Source organism: Eucalyptus grandis, chromosome 6 (genome assembly GCF_016545825.1).
Source record: "Eucalyptus grandis isolate ANBG69807.140 chromosome 6, ASM1654582v1, whole genome shotgun sequence".
In the NCBI taxonomy this organism is placed as follows: Eukaryota; Viridiplantae; Streptophyta; class Magnoliopsida; order Myrtales; family Myrtaceae; genus Eucalyptus; species Eucalyptus grandis.
Window position 1 is genome coordinate 43,197,783 of NC_052617.1, and position 21,767 is coordinate 43,219,549.

Consider the following 21,767-nt stretch of genomic DNA (forward strand, 5'->3'; position numbering starts at 1 on the left):
TGGCTCATGGATGAAGGGATATGATAAATGGGTACGTTTCTTTTTGGAGGGGACATATATAAAGGAGAAAAGAGAGGGAGGAACACACCTTTTGGCATTCACGTATGTTCCTCCTCCTCTCTCCCTCCAAAAAGAAAAACAATGAGAAAAATGCGACGCCATCTTCCCTTCAAGGCCAATTGACGTCATGGGATCAAACAAGATCGGTTTTTCTTCCTCATATCGGCGTTGGTGTTTAATCTGTGGCTAACAAGGTACGTTCAATTCTGTGATGTGTCTTAGGATCGGTGATGCATGTGTTTTTCCCGGGCTCGTCTTCCACATTCGTTTTAGGGGTTCGATTTAGTGTCGAATTCGATTTTTGGGAATCCGACAACCCAAACACTTTGGATGGCCGCAAGTGACACCACCTCACCCAGGGCCAACAAGGTTATGATGCCCTCACCGAAGCCATTGCGGTGAGGGTGAGACGGCCTCACTAGTGGTCCACAAGGCCTCAACGGCCTTGCCAAGTGTCTTCGCAATAGAGGGCGAGGTGACCCTCGCCAGCCCTAAAGAAAAAAATATATATAAAATTCCATGTAGGATGTTTGGTCAGAAATGATACTTAAGTGAGTGATTTTATTCCAATATAGCACTCGAATGAGTACAAAAAAAGTTTTAACACTCAAGTAAGCGCCGTACAAAAGTTTTAATACTCTTAAAGTAAGAAAAAGCTGGTCTTACTTGGCAAAACAAAGTGGCCAATGGCCATGAGCATGAGCATGAGCATGTCGGAGGAGGGTCAGATTCTCGCCACGTGGCCAAAAGGACCCGAAGAGGAGGACCCACCCGAGATCATTGACCCGCTTCGGGCTTTCAAATTTCAAAAATATCCATCCAACGGTCGATCCCGACCCCACCACCCTCTTACCGAAAGCGGGTGACGCGATCGACGCCTCGCCGGACGCAACCATTCTTTCCAATCTCGTTTCCCGATCTCGTCATCTCTCTCGAGCGAAAAAGATTCATCTCCCCAAAAAAGCAGCTCCGTTTCTTTAAACCCCCTTTCGAATCTTTTTTTTTTGATTGCTCATCATTCGAAACAGTCTCCCTCGCTTTCTTATCCATGGATAACCATCACCGGGGCGACCCACTTTTGCTCACCGACGTTTCTTACCCAGCAGCAGCAGCAGCAGCATCGCTCCGCCTCTCGCGGTGAGTTTTCAAGAACCCCCGAAAGCTAGTCCTTTTTTCCCCGTCTTCTCGTTCTTTAGGACGTCGCATCTTTTCTCCCCCCCCGCCGCGATTCACGGGATCCGCTTCTTGATGGGTCAGGCATTTCGAATTCATCCGCCGCGGGCTACTGCGTTCCCGAAATGGCGGGTCTTGATTCGCGTTGCGATCCCAATGACGGTAAACTGTGCAGATATCCGTTGCTTCCCCGATTTTCCTCTACGTTTTACAAGAGGTTGTTTTGAATGTACCCATCGGCTCATGGTTTGATTATCTTTCCCTCCCTTTTGTGTGCTTGGATGTTTGCTTGATATAGATGTCGGTTGGCAAAATCGAAGCGTCGACACGAGCTGTGTAGAAAGATTTGTCGAGCCGGCTGCTCAGGGTGCAGGTGACTAAGAAAGGAAAAGGAGTAATTCTTGCATATTTCTGCAATGAATGGGTTGAGCTGACTAATTTTATATGGGGTCATAGTGTAGTCGATTTGATTCACGGCTTGGTGCAGGTTCTTCGATGTTGGGGTTTTCGCTGACCTCACCTGATCTAGTCATCTGTGCCGGTTCGCCTGACATTCCCAGCAGCAGCGGGTTTGGAGATTCTCCCGTGCTCTTTGATAAAAGCAACTACTCGCAGAATCTGGAGCAGTCTATTGAGCTTTCTCTGGAAAATTGCATTCCAGAATCTGAAACCAAAGTAATTAGCAGAACTCCGGTTGTGAGGTTTTCGACAGTGTGTCAAACTTTTAGTCAAGTCTCATCTCCTGAAAGCTCTTTCGAGCTTCCTCCGCCACCAATGAGTGAGGACCTTGAAATGCAAGGCCCCCTTCTTGCGGTACAAACTGATTCGGGTTCCAATGGTGTGACCACGATTGGCGCTGAAACTGATGGAGCGGCTGGACTTGACTTACCTGAGGTATTACCCTCTTGTGAATTTCATCCATTCGGCTATATATAAATAACTAGACTGACAAACTAGGTACTGACTGGAAATTTCTCAATTAAATCCATTGAGGATGATGGCGGTTGCGAATTTGAAGGAGAGCTCCAGGAGTTAGTGAGGAGCTACAAGAGTCAAAAGAAGGAACTAAGCGAGACAAGGAAAGCAATGGAAGAGCTTAAAAGAGAGAATCAACTGAAAAGCAGAGAATGCCAAGAGGCCTGGAAATCTCTGCAGGAGCTTCAAAATGAACTCATGCGCAAGTCAATGCATGTTGGGTCCTTGGGTAGGGACAATATCATTTTATCTGTGATTGTTGTATTTTCAACAAAAAATACTTGATTTTTTTATGGACTTTTAAATGCAGCTTTTGCCATAGAGGGACAAGTGAAAGAGAAGAGCAAGTGGTTCTCTTCACTTAGAGACTTGACTAGAAAATTGAAGGTATCCAATTATTCGAGATGTGATTTTGGGTGGCAAAACTGTGGCTTCATCATATTGAGAGAGTAAATTTGGCAGATTTTGAAATTGGAGCAAATTTCACTTTCTGAGGAGGCTTCAACGTACAGAAAGTGCCTCAAAGAAATGCAAGTTGCCGGCTGCACCATTCAGTCCACAAGTGAATTCCCTTCTACTCTTTTCTGCTACGCTTGTATTGTCTTCATCTTCTTCAACATCTTGTTTTTTTGCAGTTGATCAACAAACTAGAGTACATGAGGATCTCAAGATAAAGTTACTTGAAGGGGCTAAACAACGAAAAGAACTTTACAATAAGGTTTTGGAGTTGAAAGGTGAGTTGCCACTTTATCCAAACAATTAATATGATCGAAAGGAAGCCAAAGAGTTGCCTCATTATACACCTTGGCTGTGTTTACTTTCAGGAAACATAAGGGTGTTCTGTCGGTGTAGGCCTCTTAATGTTGAAGAAATTGCCGCGGGAGCTTCAATGGCAATTGACTTCGAATCTTCAAATGAAGGTGAACTAACTGTTAAGTCAAATGGTGCTTTTAGGAGGAACTTCAAGTTCGATGCTGTTTTTGGTCCCCAAGCAGATCAAGGTAATAAAACATCTAAAAATAAAGGGAAGATTCGCAGAAATTACCATTAGAATTTGGAAATTGTTTATTATGTCTTCTGTGTTTTTCATGTAGCGGATGTTTTTGAAGATACAGCTCCATTTGCAACATCAGTTCTAGATGGGTACAATGTTTGTATATTTGCTTATGGTCAGACTGGAACTGGAAAAACTTACACAATGGAGGGAACCAAGACAGCCCGTGGGGTAAATTATAGGACTCTAGAGGAGCTGTTTCGCATAATCAAGGAGCGACAACAACTTTTCCATTATGAAATTTCTGTGAGTGTTTTGGAAGTCTACAATGAACAGATAAGAGATTTGCTCGTCCCTGGAAATCAGCCAGGAGTTCCTGCAAAGAGGTATGCACATTAATCAGTTATCTATCATATTACTCTTAAAATTTCTTGTAAGAATGCAAATTCTCATGTAAATTCTACTTTGATTGTAAACTGTTCCTTAGTCTCTATGTAATTAGAAAGACATTCATTTAATTGTCTTTCATGTGACAAAATTTGGAGAGCATAATTCTTGGGATTTCTCAAATAAAGTAGCTATCTTTCTTGGGTAGGCTTGAGATAAGACAAGTGAGTGAAGGAATGCATCATGTACCTGGACTGGTTGAAGCACATGTAAGCAACACGCATGAGGTTTGGGAAGTTCTACAAACAGGAAGCAATGCTAGAGCTGTTGGCTCAACAAATGCTAATGAGCACAGCAGTCGATCTCACTGGTCTGTTCTTTCTTCAATTTGTTCATCTCCTCAACAAATTGCAGTATAACTTATGTGGTGACATGCATATGCTGATTATATATTTATGAATATGTGGTGTAATTATGCTCATTCCAAGTTGCGGTTTTTTCATCTAGCATACATTGTGTGATGGTCAAAGGGGAAAACTCATTAACTGGAGAATGCACGAGAAGCAAGCTGTGGTTGGTGGACTTAGCTGGAAGTGAACGGATAGCAAAGACAGAAGTTCAGGGAGAACGGCTCAAGGAAGCTCAAAATATCAATAGATCTCTGTCTGCACTTGGTGATGTCATATCTGCTCTCGCTACTAAAAGCCCACATGTTCCTTTCAGGTTAAAGAGCTGTTCCTAATCTTTTCAAGTCCAGCATGTCATTTGTACACGATTTTGTCCTAATTTTTTTCTCCCATTTATTTGTGAAGGAACTCCAAACTCACCCACTTGCTTCAAGACTCTCTAGGTACCTATTTTACATAAAATGTTGGCATTAACTAATTCAAAATTATATGGCAGTAGCAGGCCAGTAGTTGTGATAGAGCTAGCTTTTGTGTGCTCAATGTAAAGTTTCCCTATTGCAATTTCAATAAAGAACCGTGAGTGTCGACAATATAATCTGAGTAATATGAGAACTTTCTGTTTGTCAGGAGGAGATTCAAAGGCGCTCATGTTTGTGCAGATCAGTCCTAATGAAAATGACTTGAGCGAGACCATATGCTCACTAAACTTTGCAAGTAGAGTTAAAGGCGTCGAGTTAGGTCCAGCGAAGAAGCAACTTGATGCTGCTGAATTTGTCAAGTACAAGCAAATGGTAACACAGACATCCTGAGTCACAAGTTTAACAGACAGAGTTCCTTTTTTTTTGCAGGGGGATGTAGTCCGTTGAGTTTTGCATGTGTTTCTCATGTCACTGACTTGAATTTGCTGATGCAATTCAAATGCTAGGTTGAGAAAACAAAGCAAGATATGAAGAGCAAGGATTTGCAAATTAAAAAGATGGAGGAAACACTCTATTGTCAGGATGCAAAAATTAAAGAAAGAGACCTTAAAAACAAGAATCTGCAGGAAAAGGTATAAAACTGCACTAATGTCTACCTTAAAACATTATGCATGTTCTCTTCTTGGTAACTATACTGAGAACATTTTGTAAACAAAGTTCTCAAGTTTCCAATGATTTCACTTTTACTTTGCAGATAAAGGAACTTGAATCTCAGCTTCTCGTAGAAAGAAAACTAGCTAGACAGCATGTCGACACAAAAATAGCAGAGCAGCATCATCTGAAGCAGCAGGAAGAACAAAACTTGCAGACAAGGCCACCACTTGCCAGTCGCCAAGTAGGAAGCGTCAGGGAAATTGTGAGTTTCGCTATAAGCAAAGACCAAACGAATCTCAGTCAACCCTTTGCGGATGATAACAGCTACAAGCCCCCATCAATTCTTCCTGCTTCAGATGGTCATGCCAAGTACAATGATTCCATGGAAAAAGAGAACATTCCTCTCATACTTGGACAACAACCATTGCTTCCGAAAAGGACAGGAAGATTCTCTATCTGCGCGACAGCACGGCAAGTCCCCATGGCCCCAGCTCCAAGGCGAAATTCTTTGATTCCATTGCCCTCGGCACCGAGTTCATCCCCTTGCCCAGCTCCATTATTGCCTTTACAGGAATGTCTGCCCGAAAAGAATGAATGTGAGGACGGATCCGAGATGAACTGCTTGCCAGAGAAGATCCCCTGTCACAGTCCAAAAGGAATTAGAAGTGGGGGTAAGAAGATTAGCAGCGCCTTGCGAAGGAGCCTTCAGAAGAAAATGCATATGAAATCGCCAATGAGAAAAGTTGGAGTCAATGTCGGAATGGAGAAGATTAGAGTTTCCATTGGCAACAGAGGGAGGATTGGCCCGAGAATGTTCTTGGGAAGTAACAGAATAGCTAGAACCAAGGACATCCAGAATAAGCAGAGTCAAAGAGAGAAGGAGAGAGGATGGAACATCGGCACGGCTGGAAAAACTGTTATTTAAAACCGAGAATATCGAGCTTGAGCTTGAGCTTGAGCTTGGCTTTAATTGAAGTCTTTGGTTTTCTTTTCTTCTCATTTTCTGGTTGATAGCTTTCTTTATGTACAGAGCAACCATGTAAGGCAATTTGTTTATGGTTCTCTGTCGCATTGCTGTACATGAGTTTCTAAGTGCTACAGCAACCCTACATAGAATCTGGCTATGGTGAAGATGATTTGGCCTACGCCGGTAGCATTAGTATGCATTGTGTCTCTATGAACATATTGGATTATTGAGGCAATGGGCAGATCGTTTTCCTTTTCTCCAAAAGCTTATGATTCATGTATTCCCCATTTCGTCTCACAGGGCACTTGCTTTATCTCCACCCCACGTCTCAGTCTGTACACCAAATCTTCGTTCAGATAATATTACACCAGCCACAAAGTGAGGATCAATAGCCCTCCAAGCAACATTTCATCGATTCATTTTTATTTTCGTTTTATAAATTCAGCAGAAAAATCTAAAATTAATGTGGTTGAAAAATGCTTCGATCTTGCACTAGATTTCAAACAGAAAATCTACTCGATCGCTCGCTCAGCTCTTGCAGTAATGGGCCGTCAAAAAGACTGTACATTGCCACATTAGCTTTTGGTATTCCAATGAGTATCCTATATTTTCTTCTAGTGTCTCAGTTATTACGCTTGAATCCTCCTACTTATATTTGAATCGGAAGGAATTTTGGACCATAAGATGGTCAATATCAATCGACACTATACACTGTTGAATGCTGAACGAGAACGGTCAGGAGAATCTTGCAAACCTGCCAAGCAACAGAAACTTAGTTCAGCGGTCCTCAACATAAACAAAATGGCAAGCAAATTAGATGATGATAACTGGGTCGAAAATCACATGGCATACCAGCCCCCCTGAATTAGTTTCCATAATCCACGCCATTTGGTAATGTCGTTTGCAGCTGGAACAGAATGCTGCACTTTCCCAAGCTTCTCTGACAACAACCCTCTTTCATGGACAAATTGGACAGATTCAGAGAGCCGATTGAGCAGATTTACAAGAGCTATCACTTCATTTCTTTGTAATTGCACCTACAAAAACAGAGTTGGTCATGAAGAAATGAGCAAGCAGGATTCATTAATTTGAGAAAATTAAGGGGCATGGAGAAACCTACCGATGTCTCCGGTTGGTTTTGACTGTCAACCGAGAAGAGGATCTTTAATGCAGTTCCAAGGCCGAGAACCTGAAGCTTTCCCCACAGCCGACACTTCTCACAGCCCACACAATCCATCAAGGCACTGCAGTAAGATCATGTGATGGAGTGTTTACTATGGAGAAGAAAGGACACACATTCTTTTTTCCCTTCAAGGAAGGGGCGGGTAGGTGAGGTTCATGGGGCTAGTAGGTGCAACAATGCATGGGAGGCAACAGGAGACTCTATGCAAGGCCTAATGCCACAGGAACAGTACCATCTCTTGACTAGGGAATCAATGCTCATTCTCAAACTTGCAGCGTTCTATCAACTAAAAGTTGAAACTAACCTAATATTTTTGAACTGTCTCTGAATTGTCTGCTTCAATTGAGGTCCACTTTCACCCTTCCACAGTTTAGCCTCGTCAAATGGAAGAGGACAAGCAGCTTGTAGTTTGGGATTATTAAGCAACTGTTTCATTAATAATAAAGTGCTGGCATCCTCGGCATGATTACCAGTATCATACTTGGCCACCTCCAGATAATTGGCTGCCTAAGAGATGAATTAAATATTGGTTACACACACAAAAGGCAGTTCTTAGCTAAATGACGAATGATTGAAAAGGAAGAAGGCCATGCGGAATAATATTCCTCACTCACCTTAGTCACAGCACGAAGAATGAAAAGGAATGTGAAATACAAGTTCCCAACACGATCAGGATACTGCACAACCCGATCATACATCACTTCCAGATTTTCTCCCCACTGAAATAGCAGATAGAGATGTCAACTAAGGCATTGAGAAGCAAACAATCTGGAAACATTGCTAAACATTTTCCATCGAAGAATCAATATGATCATGTGATACGTACATATACTTCTGGAAGATGTCCAATAAAAAGGGCAATAGATCCAGCTTATATTTACTAAAGATGCGGATTTCCATTTTCAACTTACACAAAGAATTAGCCAGAACATTAGAGCTTGCGCATTCTACAGCCCAATATTACTATTGAGAGCCTTCAGAGGATTTGGTATGCATAAGATGCAAAAGAAAACAAATTATGAAAGAAACCATCGTGGTTGGGTGAATGAAACTCTTCATATGAGTAATTTACTAATAAAGAGAACAAAAGTTTTAGGGAGGTCATGAAATGCCAACCGTATTTGCAGCTTCGTCCAGGAGGTAATCGGCAGCTATGTGGATTGATATCGAGGAGTGAAGACCAGAGATCAATTTGTATAACACCTTTTTCTCCTGACAAACCTCTCCTGAAGTATCTGTCAATAAACCAATGAATCTCATAATTACCGCAGACATGATTCAAATGAGAAAGCAAAATATCAGATCACTGTTACAATAATCATGGAAATTGGTTCACAAAGATGCAAAATCACCACAATATTTTCAGAAACTAAGAAATTTGCCTTTTCAAAACGTTTCCAAAATGATGATGGAAAGAGGACAAGATGAATGGGCAATTTGCATCAGTGTGGAACTCACACTTTGGACAATTCTCTGAGTAAATAGCATCCCATATCCTTCTAGCTGATGGACCTGTATAGCCGGTGTAACGTTCTGGGTTTAGGAGAAAGTTAACATATGTCATCTCACCTGCAAATGAAAAATTTTCAATACTGCAATCCACTTTTAAATGAACATTGCAGATGATGGCAACTTTGATTTTGAGGAAAATATCACAAAGGGGAGCTGGGATTAAAATTTAGAAGCCTTGGCACATCCAATAAACAAATTTGATGCATCCCAAAAAGACTTAGAAGGGCCCAATCATCTTCCACATTCATATTGCTATGCTTGTGTGTTTGTATGCACATACATGCTGTCCCAAAGGAAATAAAAACATATACATATCTAGACCACTGGGTGGTAACAAAGGCAAATGGTAACTTCAACCAGCTGATGCCCAAGATTACACATCGTGCATTTGGAAAATATAGTCATTTACAATTATCTGTGCACTCAAAAAACATTGTCACTTACTGTTATCTGTTTCATCATCGCTAGTCCAGGGGTTATCTGCTTCAATCCATCCTCTGAAAGTTATACTATCCAATGTGCGGTCAACAATGGCTTGTGGCTTTCCCTCTTGACACTGTAAATTGTCAGATGGGAGATTGTGCTCCAAGGAGTTCCGAAAAGGCTCAGGAAATTCATTTTCTGGGCACTCACAAACACTGCAATCTCGCAAGCGGCACATACCATCATCAGGCCAGAAAGGGCAATCACACCAGAGTTTCACCTAACATATAAAAGAGCACATACCATGAGGTCCAATAATAGACAAAACTCGCAAAACATATATATTCCAGCAAACCTACGCAGGAAGCATAGTAAGCATATATGGGCCACTGGCCAGGTTCACTTCAAGCTGGTACATTGCGGTCAGTTGAACTACAAGCAAACCATGCACCTGAAAGTACATAGAAGTGGTGCAAGTCCAATATGATTGTATTCATATGCAAGGATGAACACATGTATGTTCAGAAGATACTCTTATAACACATTTCCAAGCCCAAGGGAGTAAGAACTAGAACATAGGCAGCATCGTCCAAAAATGCTAAAACTAAAAGGGATAAAAATGACAGTCCAACCAGTTCAAGGTATCTGAGGAACTTCTATTTGTATTATAGTTTAAGACTACATTAAGTCTGAAATGTTAAAGGCCTTCTCAGATATTCAAATTCTCTAAGATTCACAGGAAAGATTGTGAAGAATTTTTCCAGAAACTGCGTCTCATCCCAAACAATAAGTCATGACTATATTTGCAAACCACCATCCAAATTGATTAACAATTTAGAATGGCAGCTGCTCTCATATGGGTTACCAAGTAATGCCTCATTTTCCATTTTCCTTTTTCCACATTGAAACTCAATGATCATGGATCTTTTTCTCTTGCTATCATTTTTAGGAAAAAAAAATGGTCTTTTTTGATAGGTCATCTTTACAATAAGTTTATTTTGTAATTCGACAAAATAGTTTTCACCCAGTTGATTCCTCTAGCACGCTGGCTTGATCAAATTACTGGTTTCAGTAAATGAACACATTAAACGGTGAGGAAGTATCGACAACATATGAATGTGATCTACCAGCTCATGTAGCTATAGAGAGAGAGAGAGAGAGAGAGAGAGAGAGAGAGAGAGAGAGAGAGAGAGAGAGAGAGAGAGAGAGAGACTTCTCAGACCTTGAAGTATCTGAAAAAAGGAGTTCTAACAAGCTTCTGTAGCAGAGGATGCAAAACCTCTCCATTTAGACTATTCACCGTCTCATACTCGCAGCAACAGTCCTCAACAACGCCGGTATACTTCTGCAATTCCTGCACGCGCAACAATGAAGCAAAAAATTTAAACACAAATCGCACAGAATGGAGAATCCGTCCACCTCCAATCCGAGCCGACTCTCCTCTATCTAGTTCACAACGCAATTAGAGTCCCAACCGAATCACGACTCCAAACTCAACCACAGCAAGACCAACGGAAACGCACAATTCAAAACCGGTACAGGAGCATCGGAAGAGAGCGAAACGCGAAAACCGAACGCGATTCGCGTTTCAGCCACGCCGCGCTCTGCCGATTCGACGGACGCAACCGGAGTCCGCATGCAGTGACGATCAAGATCGATCCATGCAAAAGCAACAAGCGCGGGAAACGACAGAGAGCCAAACGAAACAAAAACGGAACGGGAACGGGAACGGCGCAGCACCTGAGCGCAGTGGCAGGAGCGATTGGTGAGGAGGGAGACGATGCTGGCGGGACTCCTCGAAGTGGCCGCGACGGCGATCAGCACCGAGATCAGAGCCACGAGCGCCGCGCGCGAGCTCCATTTCCCCCTCGCGCGATCGGCCTCCTCCTCCTCCTTCACTCCCACCTCAGCCCGCTGCACCATCTCGATTACCTCTCGCGCCCGCGGAAGAATCGCGCCCCCCTCCCAGAAAACGGCAGTTCTCGTGGACGGGGCCGCGATAAAAAGGGAAACGCCCGATCATGAATTTAATCGCATCGCAGCGATATCGACTCGGGCTCCGAGCCGCTCCCCTGTCTACGTGGTCGTCCGAGGGATGCATGTAAGAATTTTCGGGCCGGCGGACTCGACGCGACATGGGTCCTGTCCAAAAAGTGCGCGACGCGTGGCGGATCGCCAAGGCGTGTAGCCGGGCGCCCGAGTAGGTTGATGGGAGAAAATAAATTTTTAATCGTCAAATTTAATGAACCGAAAAAATAAGATAATAATAAAGAAAGGAGTTGAGACGGGGGCTGGACGGCGCGGAAATGATTTATTAATTTCGGTGACGTGCTGCGGACCAATGAGAGCGCGAGTGACTGAGACGCGCGCGCAGCTCCTCCGAGTCTCCAAAGTCCATTCGACGCCGTTGCGTTGACTTGGGGGGCGACTGTGACATCGTTCCTTCTCTTTCGGGTCAACGAGGGCGATCCCTTCCGGATGAGTAGACTCGGCCCGCTACGCCAGCTGCAAGCGCACGGTGAGCTCCGTCTTGCATTCCGACCAGTCTTTTCTGCCCTCTCGTCCATCTACCTAGCAAACCTCGGAATTACAGAAATCTCTATGATTAATAAGTTTCGAATTGGTAAGCAATTGTAATTCTCACTATGTCGCATTTGGTAAATTTCCATGGACCTGATAATAGCACGATGTTATCATGGTCTAGAGTTAGATGCCCCTTGGGATCGACATAATCAAGAGTTTGTGCCACTACTCCAGCTATATTGGCTAAATTGCCTTCATTGTCTTTTTACTCATGATAAACGATTAAATGGATCATCATTGGCTTGTGTTTAAAAACACAAGCTTCAAACCAAAAAGAAAAAAAATACACAAGCTACTCACAGTCGCAATCAAATCATTGATTTTGCAATTTTTTTGTTTTTGGTTTTTTTTTTGTTATGGAAGGGGAAAATACGCGAGACGACAACGGGAAGAAGCAAAAAAAAGTCTAAAGTCTATTGCATTGGTATCGATTTGGTTTTATAATTTTCAACTGGACCAATATAGTGCTAAACCTTTTCACGTTCCCAATTTAGGTCATAAATTGTTGATGGGGATATTGACTATTCTATGTGGCGTAGTTTACACTAATGTGAATATTTTTTTAATAACTTTTTTCAATTCTTTTTTTTTTCTTTCCTTTATCTTTTAGCCGATGGTTGGCACAAACCATGGTCGACAAAAAGAAAAGGGAAAAAATTATAAATAAGGGTCCGAAGTGTCTTCATTTTCTTTAAAAAGGATATGAAGTAGACTTTATTTCAAATAAAGGATGAAAAGTCATTTCAATCTCAAAGAAGAGCTTGAAATGGTTATGATTATCTCAAATGAGGATCTAGCTTAGTTGGCTTGTCGGCGGGCAAAAACTTTTGGCCAATTAGGAATATTTTCGTCCAAATAAAATTTAAATTTAATTTAAATTATATTTAAAAAAAAATTTAAAAATCAAAGACAGATGTAGGAGGGCTCCCTCCCACCTATTGCCACTGCCTCATCATTGGTGGGGTGATGGCGATGGCCGACGGGGTCATCGGTGCCTAGATGAGGATTGACGATCCTCACTAACCAAAAGCGAAGGCCTATTGGCCCTTGCTAGAGACAGGAGAGGCCAGCAACCCTATCCAAGATCTAGGCAAGGGTTGTCCGCCCTCCCCCAAGCACTGGTTGAGGGTCGCCATCCCTCACATAGGCCTGATGGCCCTTGCCTAGATCTAGGATAGGGTCGCCGTCCTCTCTTGTCTCCAGCCCTCATGTAAGCATCGATGACCTTGTTGGCCATCACCATCGCCCCCACTAGCGATGGGGCGGCAGCCATAGAAGGGAGGGAGGGCTCACTCCCATGTGTTCTTTTATATATATATGTATTAGTTTGTAAGAAAAAACATAAAAAAAATTAAAAAGATGAAATTGCCCTTTCACCAAACAGTAAGTTCAAGCCATTATTTGTAATTGATATGGCCACTTAAAGACCCTTATTTAAAATAAAGTCCACTTCAAATCCTTATTTAAGAAAATGAAGGTACTTCAAACATTTATTTGAAATAATGTCCATCACAAGCCCTTATTTATGAAAATGATGGTATTTCAGGCTCTTATTTGAAATTCTCCCAAGAAAAAGAAAAGAGAACAAGAAACAAAAAAACTAAAAATTAAAAAAAAAAAGTTCACTTTAGAGCTAGCAGCATCATATAAAATAGTCAACATTCATGCTAGTAATTTTTAGTCTAAATTGGTCAAATAGATTCAATTGGTAAAATAAAAAAGTTTATGATTAAATTGGTCCAATTGAAAATTTTAGGACTTTTTTGATACTTTTTCCGGGATAGAGAGGAGGCGGTGAAAGCGGGAGTTAGGGGGAATTTTCCAAGTGCGAACATGCTGGGCCATGGCCACGTGTCGCTGGCAAAAGGCAAAGCCCATTTGGAGATGGGCCTTCTTGCTACCTAGGAGAACGTATTCTCCTCCGCGTCATTGGTCAACAAGTAGACATGTATCTCACATGCCAAGCCACATGGACGACCTTGTGTTAGACTGATTCTCTGGCTGTTTCTAGAGACACGAGAGGCAAAGAAAGGACTTGGAAACTGGAGAACCAGGCCTATTCTTCTGAATGGAGCAACGGAAGGATCGCCCATGAAACTGCGCAATTTGAGTTTTGCATGGCCCAGAACATTAGGCATTCACTCAAGGGTTCAACGACTCCAAGCAATCCTCATGTAAGTTAAGTCATGGATTTTGTTTTTCTGGATGTTTGGGGCTAAATGCAAAAGACGAAAGTGCAAATTCTTATCATATAACGGTTGTCGTTATCCGTTATTCCTACGGCTACTTCTAAAGTTTAAGCTATCAAACTACACAAGGAGGATTACACTTTTTATTGAGTACATGTGATGTGTACGCGAGAATGGCGAAACTTTAGACAATGGGCAAGGCTGTTAGGGAAATCCCTTATGATGTTTTGAAGATGACAAAATAAATCAAAGGCTACTAACATGTTTAATGGTTGAGTAATAGACCATGCAGATCATAGAACATGTAAAGGATATTATCAAAGTCTGAAGATTGCCAGACTCGAGACTCAAAGTCTGAAGACTGCCAGACTCAAGACTCAAAGTCTGAAGACTGCTAGACTCAAGACTCAAAGTCTGAAGACTGCAAGACTTTAGTGTCAAAGTCTGTTCTACATCGAAGTCCACAACTCGACTAATTCCCATCGAACGTGAATGATGAACCGAAGACAGACTTTATGCTCAAGCCGAACCGGGTACCACTCAGATTGTAAAGTCTAGAGACCCGAGGTTGTAAAGTCTCAAGACTCATATCGTAAAGTCTCAAGACTCGGACTTTACATCCCATTCGATGAATCGTAACTCAAGCCCAATCATACAACGGCTAGTGATCTGGGTTTGGATTCCACATCAAGATTGATTTGATTGAAGACAAGATCTTTCTATACGAAGAAGCTTTACTTATGGAAACCAAGATTTCGTTTGTATGGGCGATCGGAATCAATTTGGGATTTTACCTTTGTCACTCAACGGCTACCAAATCTTCTAAGATACGTAGCTGTCCAATGGGTATATTGGAAGACGATTCTCCGGGATGCTGTCCAACGGTAGTTTGGAAGTGGAGGAGTATTTAAGGAGATCATGGACCGATGAGCAAGTAAGAGACGGAGCGTAGAATTTATAATTCCAAAGTCTAAGCGACTTTAGATCATATACTTGTCTCTTGAGAGCTTAAACGTTTGTAATCGTGAGAGAAATACCAAGAGAGTGACTTAGTGAGATAGTGTGATCTACTAAGTGTTTGCACTCGGAGTTGTAATCTCTTGTTGATTGCATAGTGGAATCCAGCCAAGAAGGTCATATCGTGGGAGAGTGGACGTAGGCTTGGATTAAGCCGAACCACTATAAATCTCGTGTTCTTATTCTCTTCCTTAACTCCTTTATTTTGTTCATACTAGCACTCTCAATTGGTATCAGAGCCAAGTGCTCGGTTTATAAAAGTATTTTTACTTTTGAGCTAAAGATTCTTTATGGCTAGTATGTTGGCACCAGGACTTATGGAAGGGCAAAGCAACACAAGGCCACCATATTTTGATGGAAAGGAATATGACGTATGGAAGAACAAAATGAAAGCATTCCTAAGATCCAGAGATCTCTTACAATGGGATGTTGTGGAAAGAGGAATCAACCCCATCGCTGCGTCTACATCAAATAAGAATGGCAAAGACAAAGAAAGCAAACCCCCCGCTCCTATGTCTCGGATGGAGATATCCAAAAGAGAAGCGCTTGATGCGAAAGCAATTTATTCTTTATATTGCGCTTTGTCTCTTACTGAATATAACAGAATCTCTTCATGTGAAACATCAAAAGAAGTTTGGGATAAACTTCATGTTACATATGAAGGGACCGATCGTGTAAAAGAGACAAAAGTAAACTTCTTGCTCGGCAATTATGAATCCTTCAAGATGAAGCAAGGAGAGTCAATTGGAGATATGTTTAATCGTTTTACAGAAATTGTAAATGGTTTGGCATGTCAAGGTCATCCTATTTCTTCCCAATGAAGGTCAACAAACTCTTGCGAGGTCTCTCAAAAGATTGGAACCATGTCAAGACCTCAATCCGGGAGACTCAAAGGATTATGCCACTCTCCATTGATGAATTGATCGGCACTCTTCAATCCTATGAAGTGGAGCAACTTAACGATGAAGATCCCGAAGCTGAGTAGAAAAGAAAGGAAATTCAGTGGAAGAAGTCAATACAAGCATAATGGCGAAAAGAATCATGAAAGAAGATGATGAGCAAAGAAATCTATGCTTGATGGCACATTCAGAATCCGAGTCTAACTCGACAGACTCGGGAATCGAGTCCGATTCAACTGACTTAATCCGATGAGGAAATCCGGGGGAGAAAGCAAATCCAAAAGAAAAGGAAAAGAATCGTGATCATCTCAAAAAGGCAACAAATTGAGGGGGAGCTTTGATCAATTATGGAAAAATCTTTTTGATTGATCGTGATCTTATTATGGATGGAAGGAAAGGTAATTGTGTCAGAATTTATTCTACAAAATCCGGTTAGTGCATCTCTTATTACCTTTTGTCATTAACAAATCTTTTATGACAAAAATGGTACGTGAATTTTATGATGCATCCGTGATTTTTATTGGATATTTACTGATATAATCGAAGTGAGCTATATTGCATATCTTTAATATTCGATAAAAGCTGATTTTTCGAAATTGTGATTCATGCAAGATATTGATTATCATTCTCTACGTGAATCCATTATTATCGCTTTTTGATTATGACAAAAAGGGGGAGAAGATATGAATATGCATATGTGCTAATTGGTTGATATTATTTATTGCATAATATTGAGCTGCAATTATTTTCTATCTTCGATATCCTTTGATTTAAATGTTTACAAATCTGCATATTCGGAGATTGTTTTGTCATCATCAAAAAGGGGGAGATTGTTAGGAAATCCCTTATGATGTTTTGAAGATGACAAAATAAATCAAAGGCTACTAACATGTTTAATGGTTGAGTAATAGACCATGCAGATCATAGAACATGTAAAGGATATTATCAAAGTCCGAAGATTGCCTGACTCGAGACTCAAAGTCCGAAGACCGCGACTCAAGACTCAAAGTCTCAAGACCGCTAGACTCAAGACTCAAAGTCTCGAAGACTGCAAGACTTTAGTGTCAAAGTCTGTTTCTACATCGAAGTCCGTCAACTCGACTAATTCCGCATCGAACGTGAATGATGAACCGTAAGAGACTTTATCTGAAGCCGAAGGGTACATGCACTGCATTGTAAAGTCTAGAGACCCGGGTTGTAAAGTCTCAAGACTCATATCGTAAAAGTCTCAAGACTCGGACTTTACATCCAGATTCGATGAATCGTAACTCAAGCCCAATCATACAACGGCTAGTGATCTGGTTTGGATTCCACATCAAGATTGATTTGATTGAAGACAAGATCTTTCTATACGAAGAAGCTTTACTTATGGAAACCAAGATTTCGTTTGTATGGGCGATCGGAATCAATTTGGGATTTTACCTTTGTCACTCAACGGCTACCAAATCTTCTAAGATACAGAGTTGTCCAATGGGTATATTGGAAGACGATTCTCCGGGATACTGTCCAACGGTAGTTTGGAAGTGGAGGAGTATTTAAGGAGATCATGGACCGATGAGCAAGTAAGAGACGGAGCGTAGAATTTATAATTCCAAAGTCTAAGCGACTTTAGATCATATACTTGTCTCTTGAGAGCTTAAACGTTTGTAATCGTGAGAGAAATACCAAGAGAGTGACTTAGTGAGATAGTGTGATCTACTAAGTGTTTGCACTCGGAGTTGTAATCTCTTGTTGATTGCATAGTGGAATCCAGCCAAGAAGGTGTTATCGTGGGAGAGTGGACGTAGGCTTGGATTAAGCCGAACCACTATAAATCTCGTGTTCTTATTCTCTTCCTTAACTCCTTTATTTTGTTCATACTAGCACTCTCAAAGGCTAATATTGGGTGGTGATGAGATCCTAATGTTTCGATGTTCATTTACGATCTACCACATTACTTAGTATATCAATTGTGTAGATTAATTTGATGAAAATTTACACTCCACATGATGGACTTCATCTAAAAGTATACTTATTCAAATCATGATACGAGGTCTAGTTTTCCATTTATTTCTTCTTCATTCTCTTAAATTATTACCTATAAAGAGTGGTTAGAGAGAGAGAGAGAGAGAGAGAGAGAGACAGAGAGAGACAGATGAATGATAACTGAAATAACTATGCAAATCGAGTTTTGGGAGTTGTGGATGTCATGTTCCGTTGCATGGTGTGTGTTGCGTGCTGTTGGCTTGGACTCATTCTAACCCCTCTTCATATGGGAGCCTAACAACGACACCACCATCAATCAGCATCTTTCTCTCCATCCGTAGCCTGTTTGTCGATTTGACTTATGTATTTATGAATGATCCCAAAATCAGGTGGATCGCCCCCGACAAACAGAAGCTTCAGCCAACTGTATTATCTGCTACATTATTACCTAATTTATTCCCTATTATGCAGGCGTTCCTAACTTGGCATCTCTTGATTGAATCTTTATAATCCCAATACTCACTTCACTTGTTCCCATGTTCTCTCTCTCTTCCTCTTCCCAAATGCGTCTTAGCACAATAAATAAATCATGTTTCGGGACGGTAGCATTTACATTGAATCTCTTCAGTTAATAAGAGACGCACCGCACACATTCCACATTATGATCAACTTAACTTATGATATTATATAAGATATTGTACCTCATTAGGTTGAAATAGAAGGGTTCCTTTGTTTTTTTGCTCTTTGTATGGGATCTAAGTTAATGATTAGGAGTACTCTCTAATGATAATAAAACAGTTGGAGCGGATCGATGCATGTGGCAATGTGGACAGGTGAGAAGAAGGCTTGGGGACACCAACATGAAACTCACGTTTAATAATCAAATCCCATTGATTAGGGTTCAAGGCCTCCAAGTTCATTCGATACATTTGGCTAGTGGATGGATACATTGCACCCGGAAGAGGGCAGAACCGAGCAGCCGGAGAATGTCTTGAGTCTAGCTTCTTCTTTTTCTGGTGCATGCATTGCCCACATTCACATCATCGTAACTCGTTGAAAAGCTTCAAGTGATGCCACCCACGTTGGACAAGATCCTTGACTTCCATTTCTTGTCTCCTCATTATACTTCAATCATCGCTCTCATCAATCCCCACATGCAAATGTCGTTTGAATTCGTGACCAAGTACAATGATGGTTGAAATTATTAGGGCGTCAATCGTGACATTGCATTGAAAGACAGAATTCTTAATTCCGCGATGCCTTGTTCGAACAGAGGCTCATAGGATAAAGGAACCCTCGATATTGTTCTTATCCTTCTCTATCTATTAGCTATTCGCATTGCTCAATGACTCGTACCATACATCGAATCCGTAGTTCCAAAACATGGGTAGAGCCCCTTTTTTAGGTAGTGTTTGTTGGATGCCTCATTCATTAAGCGATTTGCCTTCATTTATCAATTGGAGGACGAGCCCTAAGTTGAACTTTGCACGTTGATGACTCGATGGCGGGACCTCAGTTAGGCAAGGCGAGACTAATGCTCATGAAAATTAACAAAAAAAGACATTACACATGGGGAAGTCATGAGAACAAACATGGTGCCATGTCTATCGCTGCTGTCACGTGCTTTTGCCACTGGCCTGTGCTCTAAAGTGCAATCATGCATCTTGTTTATAAATGAATTAACTCAAATGAATTGTCAAAGCTTGTGTCATGTGATTTGGTTTTTATATATACAAAAATACGAATTCTTTTTTTTTTCTAGATTTTGATAAGTATTGGTAAGTGTCAAAAAAAAATATTGGTAAAAATGATAAATGGTGACCTTTTTCTCTATGTGACTTATAATGAGAATCATCCCATTATGCTTATTTTGTGTGTGGTAAGAGATTAGTAATATTCATCTATCTATTATAAATATCATTAAACATCTTTGTAATTATATTTTCAGCACTTATAATTATCAAAACTTAAAATTAGGTACTTAGATTTTCAGGAATTAATTTTCAGTTTTTTTTTTTTCCAAATAGGCCCTTAGTTAGCAACCTCTCACATTTTCTAACTCTTTTTAGAGATTACCAACCCAAAAATAAGTAATTCACCAACTTTTCTCTCATTAAATTATCAGTTGTATCGGTTACCAACTCTCATTTCTATTTATTAAATTTTCTTCTAAAAAGAACTTGCTGATTTTTTTTTTATTGTTTAGAAAATTACATTTGCAATTCTTTACGGAATCTTAAATTTACCAAATTTTCTCTGGTTATGTTACCAATTATTTTTGGTTTTAGTGAGAGTTTGTTTGATAACTTAATAATATGTTGAAAACTGAAAATTCATTTGTTAATGTGATTAAACTAGTTTGACAAGCTTAAATAGCATTGGTTATTCAATAAAGAAAGAATAGTAATTTCATACACCTATTGATAAATCCAAAGAGTTGTTGAAAAATAGAAGTCTGCAAATAAACGTTGAAAAAGGAGACAAGCAAAAGTTGTTAAATTAAAAAATCCAAATGAGGGTTCCTAAGTAATTCAAAAAATAGTTAATGATCCAAAACTAACTGTTAATCTAATTGGAAAAATCTGGTCGCTATAATAAAGATCGGTTAGTAATTGAAGGTGTTGATAAACTGACAAATAAAATTTAATGAAAGATAACTTTAGCTATTTGCAGATTGTCAAAAGAAGTTTCATGAAAGTATCAGTAAAGCGCCAACGACTTATCAGCACATTCGGTAATGAGTAACTTTGTTTATCAATAATTTTTTTTCTCACCGATTTCAAAAATCTAATAGCACAGGAAAAAAAACAGAACGCATCTTTTTGACAGGACGGTAGATTCGTCCCTGTTGTCGAAGTTTCAAGACATGATTCCCTTCAAGGGATAACCTCGTGAGTGGACGGGCAACTTTTATCGAATGATTAACACCTTATGACAATCATTTTTCAGTTCCATCCCTTTCTTTTTTCCAGAGATGCGATCAAACATCATTACATACTGATCAACACATGATGGACGAAAAGCCCCAGGGGGAGTGTCAGAGCAAAATTCAAATGGCTCGCGCAACATGTCAACACGTGGTGACGGGCTTTCTCGGAAGCACGGGCGACTGGGAAAACCTGCATGCGACGCATTTAAATAAGACACAACTAGGCAACTAGGCGAACGAGGATCGTCAGCTGAGGATCTTCCAGACGATCTTTTTATCGTACCAATTATTGCTGCTTGCCCCCCATTTTCCAAAACGAAAAAGAGGGAGGGCCGAATCACGCCATTCAAAGTGAATTTTCTTTTTCGGCAACTGTTTTGGCGTGGTCAGAAATCCAGGGTGGGGCGACGATCCCCGAAACTCTTCGTACTTTTTGTCCACATTGAGCCGCGAAGCTCAGAGCCATCCTTCGTCTTTTTGTACTTTGTCCTCCCCTCTCTTCTTGGCCCCGAAGGAGTCGTGATAGATGGATGATTCGGGAGGAACCTAAGAATTCAAACTCTTACGTACGTGCCAAACCTAAAGCTCTCCTAACTGGGAATCTGACTAGGTTTGATTAACATCTTTGGACTCATCCTCCCCTATACCTAATAAATTTGATCTTTCGTCACAAACCCTTTTCTTATTTTGTCATTATGCATTCCATGGTGCCATCAATTCGTCTATAGATGTACCCCTGGTTCCCAATTGTCCAGACATGACATCAAACATTTGACCCGTGACTCATGCTAGCGATGTTACTAGACACCACGTTTTGTTTTTCACGATTTTACTCGACAAGGGAGGATAGGGGCGGCTCGTACATTCATTTGAGTGCCTTTAGAGGGGCAATCGTCTTCCATCTCTTTCCACTATCGCGAGGAAGAGACAGAACAATAATTTCGGGGAGGACTGCATTATTGGCAACTGCTCAATTAGCTATAGGAAGGTGAAGCCACCATCCCATCACTCCTTTTATCTAACAGTTGGGG

At 40.9% G+C, this 21,767-nt stretch overlaps 2 protein-coding genes across 2 annotated transcripts; one reads left to right on the top strand and one right to left on the bottom strand.

Annotated features, from left to right (window-relative positions):
- The first annotated feature begins 954 nt into the window (after window positions 1-954).
- LOC104450029 (kinesin-like protein KIN-14Q) lies at window positions 955-6,300 on the top strand. Its single transcript, XM_010064415.3, has 16 exons — window positions 955-1,197; window positions 1,318-1,395; window positions 1,532-1,606; window positions 1,721-2,127; window positions 2,227-2,437; window positions 2,519-2,595; window positions 2,671-2,770; window positions 2,844-2,942; window positions 3,033-3,209; window positions 3,303-3,588; window positions 3,798-3,959; window positions 4,097-4,312; window positions 4,402-4,439; window positions 4,624-4,787; window positions 4,922-5,047; window positions 5,170-6,300. The coding sequence occupies exons 2-16, from the start codon at window positions 1,359-1,361 to the stop codon at window positions 5,992-5,994; spliced, it is 3,000 nt and encodes a 999-aa protein (XP_010062717.2). The 5' UTR covers window positions 955-1,197; window positions 1,318-1,358; the 3' UTR covers window positions 5,995-6,300.
- On the bottom strand, window positions 5,041-11,229 carry LOC104450030 (endoplasmic reticulum oxidoreductin-1). Its single transcript, XM_010064419.3, has 10 exons — window positions 10,895-11,229; window positions 10,377-10,508; window positions 9,176-9,434; window positions 8,678-8,788; window positions 8,336-8,454; window positions 7,834-7,938; window positions 7,524-7,726; window positions 7,157-7,280; window positions 6,889-7,073; window positions 5,041-6,790 (listed from the first exon to the last, which is right to left on the bottom strand). The coding sequence occupies exons 1-10, from the start codon at window positions 11,075-11,077 to the stop codon at window positions 6,772-6,774; spliced, it is 1,440 nt and encodes a 479-aa protein (XP_010062721.2). The 5' UTR covers window positions 11,078-11,229; the 3' UTR covers window positions 5,041-6,771.
- Window positions 11,230-21,767: the final 10,538 nt, after the last annotated feature.

What these genes read in the sequence shown, in the direction of transcription:
- LOC104450029 (XM_010064415.3), top strand. Translation starts at nt 1,359, where the DNA reads ATGGCGGGTCTTGATTCGCGTTGCGATCCCAATGACG. An exon ending in GCGTTGCGATCCCAATGACG is followed by an intron (nt 1,396 to 1,531) that starts GTAAACTGTGCA and finishes TGCTTGATATAG; the next exon opens with ATGTCGGTTGGCAAAATCGA. An exon ending in AGCCCACATGTTCCTTTCAG is followed by an intron (nt 4,313 to 4,401) that starts GTTAAAGAGCTG and finishes TTATTTGTGAAG; the next exon opens with GAACTCCAAACTCACCCACT.
- LOC104450030 (XM_010064419.3), bottom strand. Translation starts at nt 11,077, where the DNA reads ATGGTGCAGCGGGCTGAGGTGGGAGTGAAGGAGGAGGAGGAGGCCGAT. An exon ending in CGATGATGAAACAGATAACA is followed by an intron (nt 8,789 to 9,175) that starts GTAAGTGACAAT and finishes TTTCATTTGCAG; the next exon opens with GTGAGATGACATATGTTAAC. An exon ending in TGGACGAAGCTGCAAATACG is followed by an intron (nt 7,939 to 8,335) that starts GTTGGCATTTCA and finishes CTGCTATTTCAG; the next exon opens with TGGGGAGAAAATCTGGAAGT.